The sequence below is a fragment of the Cladophialophora yegresii genome (genome assembly GCF_000585515.1).
Source record: "Cladophialophora yegresii CBS 114405 chromosome Unknown aczIN-supercont1.7, whole genome shotgun sequence".
Taxonomy (NCBI): Eukaryota; Fungi; Ascomycota; class Eurotiomycetes; order Chaetothyriales; family Herpotrichiellaceae; genus Cladophialophora; species Cladophialophora yegresii.
The window spans coordinates 2,641,250-2,659,265 of record NW_006913051.1 but is presented as its reverse complement, the minus strand read 5'-3'; the positions used below and the strand labels follow the sequence as shown (position 1 = coordinate 2,659,265).

Genomic DNA, 18,016 nt, shown 5'->3' with positions numbered 1-18,016 from the left:
ACTGTGCACCTCATTGTCAATCCTCGGCAACATGCAGCGCAGTCGCCGCAACTAAAATCTGTCGACCTTCGATGCAGTCATGCTGGCTTTCGAGTCCGACCACTCCCTGCTCTCATCAACTCACAAACCGAGGGTGCATTGTTTCCCTTCTGAAGCAGCTCCAAATGCTGCGAATGATAACTTCCCGGCTAGGGATAGAGGCGAACCCTGTACCGCTACAGACAGGTCACCCGTACTCTGTTCCTGTCCCTTCTTGGTCGGCGAGATCTCCCATTGATTCCATCCGACCCGGCGACGAAATCCATCCATCATTTTTCCCATGCTGTCTGATGCTGGCGATGATCTTTGCGTGTCGGCCTGGCTTTGACACTCCCACGCTTCTTCCGGTTGTTCCCTCTTCGCTGTGATAGGCGCCTCCATTATCATGGCCAATGTGGTTGAAGCGCGGAACAACCTCCTCCTCCCCACCTCGGTGCCCCGTTCGTTCCACTCTGCCGACCGGGCCAGAATCCGCCGCTCGAGGTCCTCCCGCATCTGGTTCTCAAATGCCTCGATACGGGCATCGCGCTCCTCCTGGCACTCTGGGCAAAGGGACTTGACTCGGAATGTGTGCAGTGGATGAATAGACGTCCGCTGGCAATCCGTGATGGGAGGCGGTGTTGCAGGAGGACTGGGGAGTGATGCGTGCCCCTCCTGGGACTTCTTGGGTTGGTGGTAGCCCCCGACATTCTTTGCCCCTTCCTTGTGATCTGGATGAATGGCCTGTGCGTCTCGGTGCGGGCAACGACAGTCCGCGATCGGAACGTCGGACAGTTCAAGATGCCCGCACACGAGGAACAGGGAAGCGTTGTAGTAACACATCTTGCGCGTTCTTCTCTGGTTGATATTTGGGAGTTGGTAATGGTTTGTCTCTGGCTGTACGAGGTATCTGGTGTTCAAGTGTAAAATGAGGGGCAGCAAAAGAAGTCAAGGACAGTCCACATATCGAGAGAAAGTCAACGAGCCCCCAAACGACGATGAATATCAGCGACGGATTGCCACAGGCCAGCTGCGTCTGCCTCGAGTAGTGATATGCTCGTTTGTTCCTTTGTGCTCGTGGTCGAGGACAATGGCTTTGTGCCGAAAAGCGATTCGGTACTTACTTATTGTTGCCATCGCTGCCTCCTGTGCACGTGGTGGTCGTGTCCCAGCAACCTCTTACTGTTACACGGTGCTTCTGACAGAAGTGTAAAGGCTGAGGATGAGTGGGCATTACTGCTTCAAAGTCGCGATCAGCGCGTTGACCCCCAGCCCCCTATCGATAACGAGCGTGAACGAGGCTCCAAACTTTGTCCCTCGCCGCCTTGCAAATTTCCGGCCAAGGTTTAATTTTACTAGTTCTGCGAGGCCACTTGGGTGACATCTCTAGGCAATGACGCTTGGCACGTGACATTCCTGCCGCCAGCCACTTTTTCGTGTTCGACATCCGGTTTCTGTAGTTTCTTGAGTCTTGGGCATCACTCGATCGCGTCCAGCACGCGACATATTGAGATTGAGTAAAGGCTTCATTCAAACGAGCGAACTTCGTTGGCTCCAGCTCTGCCACTCAGGTATGGTTGTAGTGCTTCCAGGTAGTAGGACTGGTCACGAGCTGGTGAGAATCGAGATTTACTGCTCCGAAGTCGCACAACGGGAAGACGCACCAAAACCTTGCCGGACGTGACAGACGACGACCAGTCAACGATTTCTATGATGGCTCCGCTAGGTGGGCAAGAGGGGAAAAACGGAGAAATAGGACCCAGAAGCATTCGCGTCCCGTAGCATCAGAACATTCCTACTGACCAAAGTCATCACGCGATGCTCGACCGTATCTCCTCACCATCAACCAGCTCCTGTGCTAGACCTTTGGGGTATCTCGACGTCGCTAAGCACATGCTCTGTTGCTCTGCTTACTCCTCTGCCGCCAACACCATCGCCGGCCTGTTTGCTTCATCGCGGCCCTCTCTACCCTCGTGCAGCGCACTTGCAATATCGGCCTTCTTCCCCGTCCAGTCTTCCTTCTCTTCCTCCTCGATCTCCTTCCCCGTCCGCTCCCCTCTCTTATGCAGCTCCGCCTCATGCTCCGCGACCTTCTTGTCAAGATTCTGCGTCAGGCTCTGTTCCTCTCCATGCCCGCCCCCGCCACCTGATCTCACAGCGTCCGCGACGTCGCCTTCGCCGGGCATGCGCATCTGCTCGCCCTCTAAATTGCTGTCGCCCTGGGCGTAATTCTGCGCGTCGGAGCCAGGAAGTGACTTCTCCGTTAATGGCCCCCGTTCGCCTGCAGCCATGGAGCCAAAGTTCGCTTCGTCGCCATGTTTCTGAGGTACATCGTGAGGCTGACGGTGGTCGATGGTCTTGGATTCGACGGAAGAGGCATCTTTTGACGTAGACTGTTCTTCTGAGGTTTTCGAGGCGGGGTTTTGACCTTGGTTCAAGCCTGTTTGTTGGCTTGGCTGCGAGGGTTCCTCCGGGTCAAGGGCAGACATTCTGGCGCTTGAGTCGAGCTTGATAGGGTGAATTATTTGAGGTGAGCACGATATAACACCAGAAGGGTCTGAGTGAGTATTAAGCGGACCGTGAGCGCAGCACAGGGCGTAAATCAAACAGTGCGGGGATTGAAAAGATCGCCAGATTTTGGGCAGTGACGTCAAGGAAAGGAAAGCTAGGGCTCTGACAACGATTGAGAAACGCGATTAATCGAGCTATGCACAGGAGTCACAAGAAGAACAATTTGTGTAAGAGCTGGAGATAAGACTATCAATACTGCGTAGTCACTAACAGTGTAAAGGTCACAGACTCTGGTTGCTTTGACGTGCAGTGATTGATGTCCGTGTGATGTCATCGCGGCTGCAGGCTCGGTGCGTTGTGGCTTGTGGCGTAAGGAGTAACCCAAGCGGGCTTGGCTGCGTTGCGGAATAATCGTTCTTCCGAAACGCGCATACGCGCCATGTTTCTTCGCCCACCACGTACTCCGTACATCTCCCCTACATACATCCATCGCTGCCGCAACGCAGTTGGACTTCCTCAATTGTCAACAACCCATCTTGGTTGATATCGTGTGCACGGAATTTCGCTTCCACATCCTTCGCGTAGTCGGAATCTTTGCGCTTGGTGGTGACGTTGAAGTAGCCAAAGTAGTCGTCCAGATCAATCACATGGACACCATTGTGCTTCCTTCCGCGACAGACGTGATTGAACGTGCTTTGCAAGTGGGCGAGCATCTCAGGGTCGTATGGCGGACGAGTGAACGAGGTAGAGGTTGCAGTCTGGACCATTTGCGTGACAGTCGCAACCAAGCCGCCGTCATCACGCAGGACCATTGTGGCTGGGACGTCGCGTTTATGAGTGCCGCTGCTGACGTCGGTTGCTGGAGGAGGGTACCATGTGGTGATGTGGCTCGCGCGACAAGTCCAGGTGGTGCCGGCAGGGGCGGTGATGACAGAGGTCCATGTATGCTTGTCAGTCTCGATGACTTCGCGGATCACTTGGACTGCGGGAGAAAAGTCAGTAAGAAAACGAAGCAAAAGTCCAGATGACGAGGGACTTACCGCCCTTGCAAGCACAGCAGAATCCGTTGCAGGGCTTGTACCCGCAGCAGGGGGTTCCGGCGGAGTTGTCGCCGCAGTCGCCTCCTGCATCGCTAAGGCAGCACTTGGCATACACACCGGAGAAGGTGGCCTGGAAGAGGAAGACTAAGACCGGGAGAATGGTTGAATAGAGCATAGCGAAAAAGCTCGAATGTGGGTGGAAGCTGTGTATTTTCTCGAATCTGCTTCGGCATGCAACAACGAGGCTAGCACGGCTGGTAAAACTTCGCGAAGCAGGGACGACTTATATAGACATAGAAAGTGCGCTTCAGTTCGCCAGGCGGATTTGTCTTCACTTTTACAGTATCAGTCATGAGTCAGGCTGCAACAAGTGAAAGTACCGTCACGCGGATGGGCACGGTGATAGTCAGTGATAACAATTGCTTGTAACGCACTGCGCTGTGTAACTAGCAGTCCACTCAGAGCTGATAGATATTCACAAAGATCATTCACCAGGCACATGACAAGAGTGTCTATACCGTGTCAAATTGCCTCCCATTCACCCCTGGCACCTCTCGCTGACATGGCAGAAGCACGTGCACTACCCGAGTGCTCTCAATATAGCGGTACTGTTACCCAGGAATCCTAAAGAGCTGTCAGCTTTGTTTCTGCCATTTCACTTGAGGAAACTCACCATATCCCTGAGCGTTGTATCTTGTCATATTCACGGCGTACGAGGGGCTGGTTGTCTGCGAGATGTCGTCGACGTACACCACGTCATAACCTAAGAAAAGCTGTTAGCATCCGACTTCGGGTCATGTGACGAGATCGTGACCGCTTACCCTTGAAGTAGGCGTCGACGAGCGTCGACCAAACGCACTGATCAGCGTTGACACCACCGAAGAAGAGAGTCGACACCTCGTTCTCCTGCAGCCACAGCCCCAAGGGAGTCTGTGGGCCCCACAGCCCGGACAGGCGGTTCTTGTCGAACCACAGATCGGTGCCTGCCTTGATGCCCTCGTCCTTCATCGTGCCCAGAACGCCATATGGTTCGGCATTCCAGGAACCTCGCATCAACATCCTGCCGACTTCGATCGTGGTACCGTTCTCCTTGAGAGTGCCCATGTCGCTCCCGAAGGTCTCATTGGCCAGGTTACTGCCGCCGCTGAAGCCGGCTTTGAAAGCAGGAGGGATCGTCAAGAGGTCATACTCGGTCAGACCCCAGTTGACCCAGAGGACCTTCATGCCGTGCTTGCGGAATCCCTCGATCATCCTAACGGTCGGCGCGACGGCACCACGACCATCAACAGCTCCTGGAGAGAGTTCCGGGTGCAGGAAGAAGTTTTGCATGTCGATGATGACCAGAGCGGTGCGGTTCGGCTCGATCTTGATGGCCTTACGGTCGCCCATCATCGGAAGGGTCTTGGGGCTTGTGGTTGGGGCCCGCTGGCTTCGAGTCAAGTCATAAGTGCCGTTGGTGATGGACCAGTAGTTGTAGTAGCTGCCCAGAGTCATAGTCGCTTCCTCAAAGCCATCTCCGATCTGTATAGAAAGTCAAGGCGGAGTTCCAGGTAAATGAGACTGTACTGACCATTGCGTATGCTTGACGCTCCTCCAGTTTCACAGGGGTAGCAGCGCATAACTGAGACAGTAAAAGAGCTGAACTGAGCAGCTTCAGTGCGGCGAGGACTGTTGAGCCGGCCATGGTGGTCTTCGACAAGGCTGAGGGGAATAGGAGACACAGCACAGAGCAACACAGAACAAAGATGAATACCAGGACTGACACCCGATCAACAACACCCTTTCACCTCCTTCTTTATACCTTCACATTGCCCTCTTGACCACCGCTCACTCCGCGGGCAACAACGGAGATGTGCTTCTTCAAAGCCTTGTCTGCTGAGGCGACTGAATACCAAGAGATGTTCTATAGCCGAAACCGGAAGGTCAGGGCTTGTCGCGTGAAGGCTGATAAGGACCGGCTCTCCACCGGATAATACCCGCATCGCTCGGCGACTTTTTCACATACTCCAACAGCCTCGGTTATACGGCGCCTTATCTTCAACATTTTACTTGAAAGCTTTGCCCTCGAATAACTGAGCTGGCATTCAACAATTATCCTCGGACGCATGTCCTAAAAGCTCAGACAGGAAGGAAAGATATTGAACGGTGCGGATCTCCGCCGAGACCTGGAATTTTCTTGTGGGGTATCGACCGCCGTGCCTGCCGATGAGATACGGACACTTGACTCGGAACGCATGACCACCGGAAGATGCAGAGATATTGGCGAGCTTGCAGCATGTCGACATGAGGTGAGCACGAAACTGCCATTGGCGTCCCGTGGGTGGCGCCAGCTTCGTCAACTAGTATCCATCTTGACATGAAAAGGTTATCGGATTCGCAGATGAATAGGTATCTCGCGCCAAAAGTGGCCCGTTCGAGACATATCTCGTGGCAGCCATGTGGCCCTCCTGCCATTCGAAACTGAGCAGGTACAATTGAACGCCCGTATGTTGCCTAGGCCCTGATCACGGTTTCTGCACCCGATCATTACCCGGTTCGACCACACCTCGTGCCTCCAACGCCACGTTCACACGTCGCTGACTCATATCGCTGGAATGCATATGCGACCTATTTCGGCGCCTCCGTCGTGACACATGTCCAGATGTCATCCTTTCTTTTATCTGGTTCAGGCCGATATTTGTTTGCTCAGTCGATGCGCTCAGAAGTCCATACCCACCAGATAGCCTTCGAAAATCCTCATAAACTTGGCCACGAAGGCCTCGAGGTGGAAGATGACTTTGCTCCCCATCCTAACCCGATGCTCGTAGACACTCGCCCATTTGACAATCTCTGCCTTGAGGGCATCATCCACTTCTGGCTGCGCGACAAGTTTCCATGTCAGAGTTTTGAGAATCATCGTCGCGGGGATACAGTGTGTAAGCAGGTCGTATAGTTTGGCTCTTGTCGCGAGAATCATAGCTGGTGACCGCTCCCGAATGATGTCTCGTGCAATTTGCTCGACGAGAAGCTCCCAATCTGGCGGCGGGATAGGTGTCCTCTCGCTTGGTTCTGGATGTTGCGCGTACACAGCTTCGAACATCAGCAGTGCTTTTCTCAGGTTGCGCCCCGACTCCTTGGCGATCCGATCATTGAGCGCCGGTATGATTTTCCAGTTCTCCTTCTTTCCAGCTTTCACCAGCGCGTCGCAGATTTCCGATTCTGTGGGTGCAGCCACTCGGATGAGGAGCGTTCGAGAGCGAATGGGTGCAATTATACCTGCTGTGCTGTTTGCCACAAGGATGAGTCGGACGTTTGCTGAGTACTTCTCCATAGTACGGCGTAGTGCGGCTTGCGCGTCGCGGGAAAGACTGTCTGCTTCATTGATCACCACGACTTTAAAGCGTTGTTTTGCCGTCAGATCAACCTGCTGTGTCTGCGCTACCTCTTTTAACAGATCTTGGATGACAACCCGATCATAGTTTCCAACGTCGCTAGGCGTGATTTCTAAGTGGTATACGGAGGAGACGATATTGAATTCCAGTTTCCTGTTCGTCGATGTCGTGAACATACGGGCGTCGATCTTGATCTTCTCGGCTCCAGGGCCATAGAGGGCGCGTAAGGTTGCGAGAATTCGTGTCTTTTTGCCTGCACCTGATGGACCGTAGAAGAGGAGATGGGGGAAGTCGGCGGAAGAGGCCTGGCATTGAGTTAGCGTGGAGCTCAAACTGATGTAAGCATCTTACCAGTGCTGCTAGACGATCGGAGAGATCCCTGTGGTATGTCAGAGCGTCTAAAGAGCGAGGCCGCAGTTTATCAACCAACAGCGCCATGGTTGCAAGATGATTGTGAGAAGTTTCTTGGGGTCAGCGGTGTTCTCAAAACGTCCTCATCAAGACGCGTCGAAAGCGCGTAAAGTGACTTTACTGTATAATGACGTCATCGCTAATCCCACCGACCAAAGCAAGACAAGCCTCTACAGTAAATATTTAGGGCGACATCGATCCAACGTCCGACGACGTGTATGTACCCAACAATGGCCGCACGTATTGCACAGCTCAGCTATCGCGCCAGCGAAGAGCTAGTAACGGGCACCGCTTTGGAAAGGAGATGTGCCTGCTATGCATTCTTGAATCAGCTGTCATGGAGGTTTCATTAACCTTTGGGTTGCGCTGCATAACAAGACATTTGACAGTCATTAAATTGGTTCACTAGACGCGCCCTCCTTCCCTTTCCGCTTGCGCGGAGGACGCGCCCCGAATGTCCAGAATGCGACCTATACAGTGTGCTCCCGCCTGTATCTCGATCTCGTTCTGCGTGGAATTGGCGCACGGCGACGACTAGTGCTCAAGTTCAGCTCTTGTATCGTTCTTTCATCTGCTGGCTGCATTCCTGGTGCCTCCGGGCTTCCGATCGCTGCCTCCGCCATAGCCTTGACAAACTCAGCTTCGGCTATCTCTCGCAGTGTCTCTGGACTCGCTCTGATCTTCCTCATGACTGGGTGCATGTGATTTTCTCTGAGATCCCTCATTCCTTTCATCCACATATTGTAGTTGTGAAGAAGAGACATCAACACATCATAGAGGTCATTCACCCCGTCCTGGACGTCAGTATCCACCTTTTCCAGCGCCAGCAGCTCAAGAAATGAGTTGTAGACATAAGCATCGAAAAGGTGTGTAAGCTCCTCCAGGATGGTCTTCTCCGTCCGACAAGGTAAGGAAATGTATCTAGTGGACAATCAGCTTTCTCCGACCACAGGCAACATTGCTACTCACTGCGCGATCAGCTTTGCTCTTTGTCGATAATTGCACCACAGATCTTGCCTCTCGGGTACAATGCTGAATGGTGCACGGGCTTTGACAAATCCAATGTTGTCGATCTCGTCGGACACCTTGTTATTGGCTCGTCGAACCTGCGTCAAAACTGACCTAATCCTGCTTAATATCTCTGGCTGGTTCGAGGCGACGTAGCCCTCGCAGTAATTGCCATTCCCAGGAAACAACAGCGATCCGAGCATCGTCATTTCTCTTGCCAGGTTCTCAAATCCCTCTTTGGAACTTAGTGGAAGCTCGGCATTCTGAATTCCTTCGAGAAACAGCTCCAAGGCTGGTAGAACTGACTCTTCACCGCAACCAGGGCTTGGCCGAAGTGGAGTGGTATGAGCCGTAGAGTTTGCATTCTTCGAAGTCGGCGTCTCTTGGTAGTTTGTGGCACTTGAGCACGGCGAAGAGATGTGTTCGTTGATTTCGTATGCGGATATGAATGCCTCTGCTGCATCAAATTTGATGTCGGGATAACGATCGAAGAGGTCAGAGAGGTCAGAGAGGTCAGAGAGGTCAGAGAGGTCAGAGAGGTCAGAGAGGTCAGGAGCTGTTAGGTCGAGCGGGCCGGTCATCCTTCAAGCCTTATCGATCACGGTGCTGCGATTGAAAGTCAAAGATTCGGGACACAAACATGAGAAAGCCCGCACAAGAGATCATCTGGAACAGCTAGAGGCAGAATCAAGTCAAAGAGTTTGAAAGTATAAGGACATGCAGACGAGGCAATTGCATTGAACGTTCGACTGCAATTGCCTTGCCTCAACCATGGCAGGCATCACTGGGGAGGGAGAAAAGAAAGTCACTCATCGAAATTTCATTACACGCAACTTGGCACATGAATTTGCCAACTGTATTCCAGCACAGGCCATGGACTGCTGACCTGCTGACCAGGAAATCATTTGGCTCTGCAAACTACCTTGATGAGAATCAATGACATAACGTCAAATATCCCCCAAAGTAGAGTGCTATTGCTCTTCGCGCACTGACTGATTGGCACTTCACTGAGACAGATGTGACAACTCAAAGTTGGGCGATCATGTACAACAAGCTGGATAGGTTTGAACGTACAGAATAGGGATGACAGATTGTGTATAAAGCTCAACTCTGCACCATTAGAGTCCTCTGAAAGACCAGTCCTGGGATTGGACATCGTCCAGGGCAGAGCTGTAAGCAGTAGAGCCCCAAGTTCCTGGCATGGTGCCTTGTCCGACCGTATCAGACTCTTGCTCCTTCTCTTTGGCTGCGTTGTCGACTGTTTGCGCATTCTCATCACGTTGAACATTGGCTCCAGCGTTGTCAGCGTTAGGATAAGTGTCCTCGTATTTCCATCCCCGAGGCGGCTTGAGATCCTCATCGTCACCGGGTAGCTGGGTATCAACAATATTGTTCCCGATTTGTGAGAGAGATTTGCTAATGATCGTCTGCACCCACTTATAGAAGAAGTATGATGCCGACAGAATCCCCATAGCCACCGCTATCCAGCTGACATTGATGGCCCGGTCTCGTCCTGTTGTGGATCTGCCTGAAATCCTGCTGCTAACGAAACCGGTGTTCCTCAGATTCCACCATTGGAAGGGATTCAATATCATTGTCCTCACGAAACTCAGCAACCCCATTGAAACCATCCCTTTGGTGAAATGTTGAGCCCACCCCGATGCCCCTCCCCGGGGATCGTTGACCCTAACGGGTTGCCACACATCCTCGTGGCCAACGATTGTCTCATAAGGATCGGCGTATAAATTGAGTATGGGATCCGCCACAAACCCAAGGAAGAACATCACCACCAGCATGACCAAAATGGTGAGAACCCCGGAGGATATCTTGCTGTCGAGATATTTCTGCACGGTGAGTCTGTTGAAGTTGAATTTGTAGCCACACTGGTGGCACTTCCAGAGCGAGCCTGGCCGCACGCTCTCAGTTCTTAAGCGGCGCAGACACAACTCGTGGATGTACCGCATCCCACCTCTGCAGTGACATGGCTTGACCAATCGGCCGTACTCATCTTCATTCTTGTACTCGACGACGGGACGTTGGAAGGCAGGAGGGAGACCCGGAGGGTACAGAGTAACCGTGGCAGGGACTTCTTCGAGGCACACCCGGCAAGTTCGTGTGGGATGTGTCCAAGATGGTTGTCTCCCCGGTCCTGCACCGTTGGACGGAGATGGGTTCTGAGTATCTTCGGAGGAAGCCATCTGAAAGGTCTTCACCTTGTGGTCATCCGACGTCAGCCTGGTGAACTTCAAAACTCCTCACTCGGATTGAACACATCATCTAAGAACGCAGTTCAGCTTGCACAAATGTGATATGGCGGACTAAGTCAGATGAAGCCTCGGTTCCATCTCAAATGGGACGCCGAGCAACAGAACACCGTTGCCTGTTCGGAAGCGGGAAGCTATCGCACGACAGGGCAGAATCAGAAGGATGGAGAAGAGAAAGGAATATGAATTCGTCCGTTCGTGGCCCACTTTAACGTTGGTCTTGGCAGTATTCAGCACGTCTCCAAAATGCCTACCGTAGGTACCTAGGTAAATCTGTCTCACTACTGATATTCGTGGTCCAGAGATGCAGATTTGAGGTTTGCTCTTAGGGCTACATATCATCTTCAGTCCATCAGTACCTCCTGGGAGACCTCCAAGCTGACGAGTCCAGGCCCTAGCCGCTCGCTGCGCGCCAGCTCCTCTGCATGATATCGCCTGCGATTTATCAAAGACTTTCACCGCTTCCGATATCAGAGTTGGCTCAACCCTCGTACTTAGGTAAACCATGAGGATCGGACTGCGAAATTTGTGGCAAGGTCGAGCTGGTTGATGATGAGGTGTTGGATGAGAGGAAATGGTCGTCGTCTTCAATATTTGCGTCCTCCGTGCCTGCACTTATGACACATCCGGCGTGGCCACCTCCATCGGGCGTACGAGTGTCTGGGGAGTTCAACTGGCCATCGTCAGTATCGGCGATCGTGTCTCCTCCTGCCGGACCGGGGTAAGTACGGACTGATCGCGGTCGTTTCGAGCGAAGTGTTCGAGGCGTCCTTCCACTCGATCGAGGATGTAGCCCAGTCTCAGCGCCTTGTCGAGGTTGATAAGCCGGCGGGAGTGAGCGAATGATTTGATTTTCGCAGGTATACCCCTCCGGCGCAACCCTGATGGCGTTGCCATCGCGGCTAAGATCGTTGCGACGAACATGTCGCTCATGCTTCCTCTTCAACCAGATGAGTAGGCAAACGATGGCAATAATGACGACGAACGAAATAAGGTTCCGAAGGACTCTATCCTCCGTACCTGTCGACATACCCCCACTGTCGTTGACGTTTACCGAAGCTTGGGGAAAGTTTGCGTGGTGTAGGAGTGCAAGCTTCCATTCGGTAGCTTGCACTTGAAGTCAAATGGGTTGGACTCTCGAAGCCGACATCTTCCTAGAGACGATAATATGCCAGAACAAGTCGACGACAAGGTGGGTGGTCATCGTCTCTTAAACTTGCAACAAGAACGGAAAGGCCTGCGAGACTCAGGCCATCTCCAAGCCACGAACCATAGAATAATCAACCATAATTGTGCACATAAAATTTCACTTACCACTTATTATTCGAGAACCGTTTCAAAATTCTACAGAAGTGGTCAGAGCGTCCACATTTCAAAAGGGTCCTCCATGACGGCTTTGGATCAGTGATGAGTCTCCTGCTGCAGGCTTCGCGCAGAACCAAAGGCAGACCTGGTTGAGACAACAGTCATGCGGGGCATGGCTAACAGGACATAATCCTGTGGCACGATAGGGTACTTGTACTCCTTGAAAGGAAGGCACGCAGGTGCCTCGTTTGCAACTGATCCGTGTGCCTTGCTTGGTGAAAAATCGAGTATTCCTCTTTCCCGATGTCGACCAAGACCCTCACAACGACCATACCTGCACGCCTTCTCATCCTCTACCAACTTGCGAGAGGGGCTGCGAATAGCTGGGTAGGGAAGGCTACATTGAACAGGGGCACATCCAGCAAAACAGCTCCAAAAGATAGACCTCAAGCACCATGTAGATATCGCGCTGCCCAGAGGGTGAGTGAGCTCCTTCTTGCTTCGGCATTCTCTATCGTCAATGTAGTAGCTGCATAGTATATACCGTATTACTAAGAGAGTTGCACGGGACCTTCATCCTGAATAGCGGCTACATACGGAGACGTCGAAGATTTCTATCACAAGGACGTTGGGAGGGCGGTGCAGAGCGGCGATACCCGTCAGGCCGACCCGCCCTCGAGCCACACTGCGCAATGATTTTAGGTCAAGTGGCCAGATCACCAGCCACACGCACAGCCACCTTGTCGCTTCCACCGAGCCAAGGCCCAGTCATCTACCAATGACAACCACGGATTTTACGAAATCGAAGCATTGGTGGTGACAGACTGAGGTCCGTCTCGAAGAGAGCTGTCATGAGTACGGACTGATGCCGATGCAAGCTGAGGCATTGCGAGGCAAGCGTGGAATTCGTATTGACTTTGTCCCTACGCTGGAAAGCATTTGTTGGTTGCTTCGCCTGGGCCTGTACGGCCAATGGGTGCTAGACATGGAGAACAAGTCGAGCCTCATCCACCAAGCATATTCGCAAATGAGGCTGATAGCTTCATGCCGCATAACATTTTTTTGCCCGTTGTGCCTGAAAATTAAGTCAACCAAGTCACCGCGGCTGCCTCGCAAGTCCTCCTCAGTCTGCATACGTGGATTGCACTGTTCCTCTCAGTATCTTCATACCCAACGCACTTCGTAGCTGCGTGTTGAGTTTTGTATCTGCCTTTTCATGCCGGGCAAGTCCTAGTCCTGACGGCCGCCATTTGCAGCCATTATTTTGTCAGAGGAGGCTTCTGTTGCTTATGCACATTTCCGGTGTCCTTTCCTTCACCCGAATTTCCATCAGGACCTTCGGTCTCAAATCCTGTTGACCTCTCCGGGGCCTTCTGCGGATCAGGCTGTTTCGCCGGATGGTCTCTGCCCTCGGCGGAAGTGGCCTTGTTGCCAGCTTTGACGTGCTCGTCCTTCTTTTCTTGATTGGCGTCGTTGTTTTTCTTGGTTTGGTCGACGACCGCTTTGCTCAGTGGCGACGAATGGAAGGACTTTTTGCCTCGTGCTGGATTGGATGGAGCAGACATGGAGTGTCGTTGAGAGACATCGCTGACTGCGAACACTCCTGGAACGCAATGACGTGCGGTGGCGTTGATGGGAGTCCGTGATGCGAATATTGCTCTGGAATACATGCTCATGTTAGCAGTTTGTGTACAGATCGAAGTTGTTGTAGCTCTAATGGATTTGTAGCTTAACAAAATGGTCGACTTCTGTTCATGCAGTCTTCAAAGCAGCCCTCAAAGTGAATTCCGTACATGAGGTCGAGGATATCATCATCGAATCGGAAGATAAGTCCGCTAGCAATACAAACCTAGCTCTTCCGGTCGAGATCGCGAACAATCATTGGCATGACATAAGTGATGATGAGAATCGAAGCTCATAGCACAATTGTTTGAGTCCAGCGCATTCTGCAAGATCATACTAGTAGAAGAGCATCATCCGTTCTACTTTTTTCTGGTGGAACGTCCAAGATGCGGAAAACTGCGGATGTCATCTGGACCGCGCATCTGCTACCTGTAGCATACTGCTACTGCATACTCCGTACTGTGCAATTAGAGCACTGACATGTACAAGTAGACGCAGATTTGAAGGCTATGCAATGAGAACAAATCTTCTCATCCATTCTTTAGGTTCCATGGTGACAGTCCTGCTGGCTCACCCGGATATGGTTGGCCGAGGTGCTACCATTTGAAGCACGAAATCAAGGTCACACAGAAAACGGCCAGTCCCGGGAGACGGTCGTGCCGGTGGTGGCTGTGCCATTGTGATCCGCGGCAGGTATGGTGGCAGCCAGGAGACGAAAACCAGCCGTGGTTGGGAATCCTGAGACTGTCAGGAGGCCGAAGCATGTGGCATTATTCGGAAGCTGGACAAAGGAACCTGAGACAGCATGAGACCGGGCATGAATGGCCGCAGGCAGTCTGGCTGAACAGGGAGGAAAATCGCGTGGGTTGAGGCGAGCACATCTTGAGAAGGAGAGGGATGTTTCACCAGTCAGCAGACGAGCCAAAGGGAAAACGACTTGGAGGACTGATGTGCGTCAAGCGAGTGGCCAGTGGCATTCCGAGAGGAGGCCCCCTGAAGCGCGACGCGACGATGCCTTTAGTGCAGCCCAACCAGACGCGAACACCTATCGCGTGAGCCTAAGTTCTCAGACGTGTCAGGCGTTTGTCTCGGGCTCTCATCCAATCGACGAGTGGGTGCCCGAGCATTTGGCCGCAAGGTGTGTCAAGTGCCCTTTGTCGGCGAAATCGTGGAGTCGAGAGAAGGAGAGACTGAACGAAGCAACCAGTCGGGCAGGACGATACACAGTTTGGTCACTCCAGCAGCAAAACCAGAACAATATTGAATAGCATTTGTAAGTTGGTTGCCACGGTAGGAGTGCTCGTAGGTGGCTGATCTCTTCGTAATGGGGCAAAAGTAGGCGACAGCTGCAAGGACAGCGCAGAATTGACAGATGGCAGATACCAGCTGGGCGGCGTAAAGGTACTCTAGGCAGCTGGATGGCAACACCGAATGCCCATACAGACGGAAGGTTAGGGTTCGTACCTGCTGCGGCTTGTGGCCACCTCCAGTGCGGCGCAGGATGCCGATCCGTCTCTGGATTGCATCCCTTTTCCCCTCTCCCTGCTTCTACGGGCGTGCTAACGATGCAGCGAGTCAAGTGAGTAGGTCACGGACGAACCACTGGTGGGCAATGGTCATCAGGACTGCAGCAAGGAGCCAGACGCGCACGACACGCTGAACAGAACATAGTCGGGCTCAAGCTCAAGCTATGTCCATACAGACCATCTAGAATACAAGACGGCTGCACATCCCCATCGAGGGCGTGCACACGCTCAGATTCAATCGTGCAGCCGCCGCCCAATCCGCGCGTTTTGTTTGCCAGCCGCCAGCGCAGGGCGAAACACGATCCATCTCGCCGTCTTCCGTCGATTCTGGCCAACAGGTCTACACATCTGGCCGCACCCTGCATCGGTTGCCATTCATATCCTGTGGAAGCGCCCAATCAATCTATAACAGGTGCGACAGCGTTTCTGATTCATGCCTCACTCATATTCATAAACCAGCTTCTCACCGTTGCCTCGACCTCACCTTTTTCTCTCCTCTCCATCTGGCATCGTCCCTTTCTTCCGAGTCGAAGGGTTGAGTTGAACTCACCACCCCTGTCTCCCGCCGTCGTAAAAAGACGCACCCTGACACTTTTCTGGGGCAGGACTCCCCACCTCCCTCAAGCCTTTTCGAGCTCTCACCTTCCCTAAAGGCGATCCCAGCCGTGGTCAAACACAGACAAGCCTAGGAACGAAGACAAGCGCCGGCTGCTCCAGGTTCCAGCCCCTGACACCCGACAAATCCTTGCCTGCGCCAACCCGGAAACCCTATCACCCTAGCGGCGAAGCGTCCAAGCCATCTGCATATCTTGTACCTGGAAGTTTATCATCGCCTATCCACTAGCTGCAGACTCCAAACCCACACCCCTGCAGTTGCGACATCACGCCTGGCGCACAGTTCAGGAGAATACTTCGCTTGGACACGACGAGACTCTCTCTCAAACATCAGGAGCTACATCCTAGGCCGTGCCTGGGGATATTATACTTTGATATATCCGAACGCGTTCACGTCTCTGTCTTCTGCGAGTTCCTCATCTGCTGGCCAGGTGAAAGTTAACTGACGATCGGCTCCGACTAATATCTTCAACACCAACCTCCCCGCTTGTGTCAGAGGCCTGTCACATTCACTTCATCCGCTCGCTTCACGAACCTTGAAACCCCTCACAGGTTCTCAAGACACCATATACTCCTGGAACTGCCTCACTTCGGGCTGTTCATTTCGTCCTCTGTCCCCTCAACATCGAAGCCCGACAGCAAATCATCATGAACTCCTACACTTTCGCCCAAAACAGGGCAGCACTGGAGGACTTTGTCCGACAACCAGTCCGAACATACATGATCCAGCATCTGGCGAAGCAGGCATCGCAGGTCATCCGTTGTGACCAAGAGTCCCAATCCTCAGCAGCAGACTCACTACCTACTCCGCCCTCGACGCCGCCTCAGACCTCCTCGTCAGAACCAGCATCGCCTCCCTTGCCGAGTCTTGAGCAGTTCATCACCTCCCTCGTGCATCGATCTTCGGTGCAAGTACCAACTCTGATGACCTCTCTTGTCTACTTAGCTCGCCTCCGTTCAAGACTCCCACCAGTGGCCAAGGGCATGAGATGCACCGTCCATCGCATCTTCCTTGCGTCTCTGATCCTAGCGGCGAAGAATTTGAACGACTCGAGCCCGAAGAACAAGCACTGGGCAAGATACACCTCTGTTAAGGGCTTCGAGGGATTTGGTTTTGGCCTGGCCGAGGTCAACTTGATGGAGAGACAAATGTTGTACCTGCTTGACTTCGACACTCGTGTGACTGAGCAAGACCTATTTAACCACTTCGAGCCCTTCCTTGCACCCATCCGGTTTCAACTGGAACTTCAGCAAGAAGAGGCAGAGCTTACCAGCACCCACCGGTACTGGCACTCTCACCAGCCCTCTAACGAGTCGACCATCTCGCTCCCACCTGTTGTTCGCAAGGACCCTGTTCACATCATGGCAACGCCTCCCCCGAGAGCAGCTGGTGTCTACGATTCTCCTGCTTCTTGTGTCGACGAAGACCTGGCAAATGGCCGGTATCCACGACACAGGGCGAACAACAGCTCCTTGTCACTCCCAGCCCAGACTCACAGGAGGTGGCCGTCGCCCTTCCGCCATCACGTCAGCAACCGCTCTGTATCACCACCTTCGATTCGGGATCTCCCGCCACTAGTACCATCAAGCAGACCTGGCACCATGCACAGTCACTCCAGTTCTCGGTCGTCATCAGTGGCACCATCATTACGCTCAAGGTCGTCGTCATTGGCGCCTACCTCCCGAGGAACGCCCTACACTGCATCGTCAAACATCGATGATAGTATTGTGGTGATCGACCTGACCGAGAGCCCGGATGCATCATACCACGGTGCCTATGGCAAAGCTGTTTCGGCATCTCGACCTAGCCTGAAAGGCCACCAGACAAGCTTTCAGTGTGAGAGCCAACAGCCCGCGAAGAAAGTCAAGTCCGACTCGGGTGTCGGTGGTGTCATGGCACGACTCTTCTCTGCGAACAATTACCGCTTAGGGAGGACACCCGCCGTCCAACACGCAGCTTAGTGGGCTGTTATATGCGTTGATCGAGGGGTGGCGGGATGCAAACGGAAACGAGGAGTCCATTCAACTGCCAGTGACGACGACACCGAACCAGATACTGATGTGAAGAGCTGAGTCTGACGATATCACGCCATTTACTCCTCAGAGACACTCACATTTACGGCGGTCCGATTTTTCTGCATGTGCTATTTTGTTATTCCACATAGCGACGGCGTTTTCACGGGACCCAAAAATGATACAACAGATGACATAGGAGGGCGACTTCTTGCAGGGCAGTCAATTTTTCTTGCATGTAAAACAGATAACCCAGGTGAAGGAGGATTTGGGCTAGCAAGCTAATTTGCAAGCGATATTCGTTGGACTGG

The 18,016-nt window shown here is 52.9% G+C and overlaps 9 protein-coding genes across 9 annotated transcripts; 1 reads left to right on the top strand and 8 right to left on the bottom strand.

Annotated features, from left to right (window-relative positions):
- Positions 1–120: 120 nt before the first annotated feature.
- On the bottom strand, positions 121–861 carry A1O7_10065 (uncharacterized protein; the record flags this gene model as incomplete). Its single annotated transcript, XM_007764049.1, has 1 exon — positions 121–861. The coding sequence occupies one exon, from the start codon at positions 859–861 to the stop codon at positions 121–123; it is 741 nt and encodes a 246-aa protein (XP_007762239.1).
- A 1,067-nt stretch (positions 862–1,928) lies between these two features.
- On the bottom strand, positions 1,929–2,507 carry A1O7_10064 (uncharacterized protein; the record flags this gene model as incomplete). Its single annotated transcript, XM_007764048.1, has 1 exon — positions 1,929–2,507. The coding sequence occupies one exon, from the start codon at positions 2,505–2,507 to the stop codon at positions 1,929–1,931; it is 579 nt and encodes a 192-aa protein (XP_007762238.1).
- Positions 2,508–3,005: 498 nt separating this feature from the next.
- On the bottom strand, positions 3,006–3,744 carry A1O7_10063 (uncharacterized protein; the record flags this gene model as incomplete). The annotated part of the gene is made up of 2 exons (XM_007764047.1): positions 3,006–3,511; positions 3,570–3,744. The coding sequence occupies 2 exons, from the start codon at positions 3,742–3,744 to the stop codon at positions 3,006–3,008; spliced, it is 681 nt and encodes a 226-aa protein (XP_007762237.1).
- A 460-nt stretch (positions 3,745–4,204) lies between these two features.
- On the bottom strand, positions 4,205–5,253 carry A1O7_10062 (uncharacterized protein; the record flags this gene model as incomplete). Its single annotated transcript, XM_007764046.1, has 3 exons — positions 4,205–4,332; positions 4,391–5,090; positions 5,140–5,253. 3 exons carry the CDS (start codon positions 5,251–5,253, stop codon positions 4,205–4,207), a joined length of 942 nt encoding a protein of 313 aa, XP_007762236.1.
- Positions 5,254–6,267: 1,014 nt separating this feature from the next.
- On the bottom strand, positions 6,268–7,378 carry A1O7_10061 (replication factor C subunit 5; the record flags this gene model as incomplete). The annotated part of the gene is made up of 2 exons (XM_007764045.1): positions 6,268–7,245; positions 7,292–7,378. 2 exons carry the CDS (start codon positions 7,376–7,378, stop codon positions 6,268–6,270), a joined length of 1,065 nt encoding a protein of 354 aa, XP_007762235.1.
- A 938-nt stretch (positions 7,379–8,316) lies between these two features.
- On the bottom strand, positions 8,317–8,940 carry A1O7_10060 (uncharacterized protein; the record flags this gene model as incomplete). Its single annotated transcript, XM_007764044.1, has 1 exon — positions 8,317–8,940. One exon carries the CDS (start codon positions 8,938–8,940, stop codon positions 8,317–8,319), a length of 624 nt encoding a protein of 207 aa, XP_007762234.1.
- Positions 8,941–9,477: 537 nt separating this feature from the next.
- Positions 9,478–10,557, bottom strand: A1O7_10059 (uncharacterized protein; the record flags this gene model as incomplete). The annotated part of the gene is made up of 1 exon (XM_007764043.1): positions 9,478–10,557. The coding sequence occupies one exon, from the start codon at positions 10,555–10,557 to the stop codon at positions 9,478–9,480; it is 1,080 nt and encodes a 359-aa protein (XP_007762233.1).
- A 2,630-nt stretch (positions 10,558–13,187) lies between these two features.
- A1O7_10058 (uncharacterized protein) lies at positions 13,188–13,493 on the bottom strand (the record flags this gene model as incomplete). Its single annotated transcript, XM_007764042.1, has 1 exon — positions 13,188–13,493. The coding sequence occupies one exon, from the start codon at positions 13,491–13,493 to the stop codon at positions 13,188–13,190; it is 306 nt and encodes a 101-aa protein (XP_007762232.1).
- A 2,847-nt stretch (positions 13,494–16,340) lies between these two features.
- A1O7_10057 (uncharacterized protein) lies at positions 16,341–17,654 on the top strand (the record flags this gene model as incomplete). The annotated part of the gene is made up of 1 exon (XM_007764041.1): positions 16,341–17,654. One exon carries the CDS (start codon positions 16,341–16,343, stop codon positions 17,652–17,654), a length of 1,314 nt encoding a protein of 437 aa, XP_007762231.1.
- Positions 17,655–18,016: the final 362 nt, after the last annotated feature.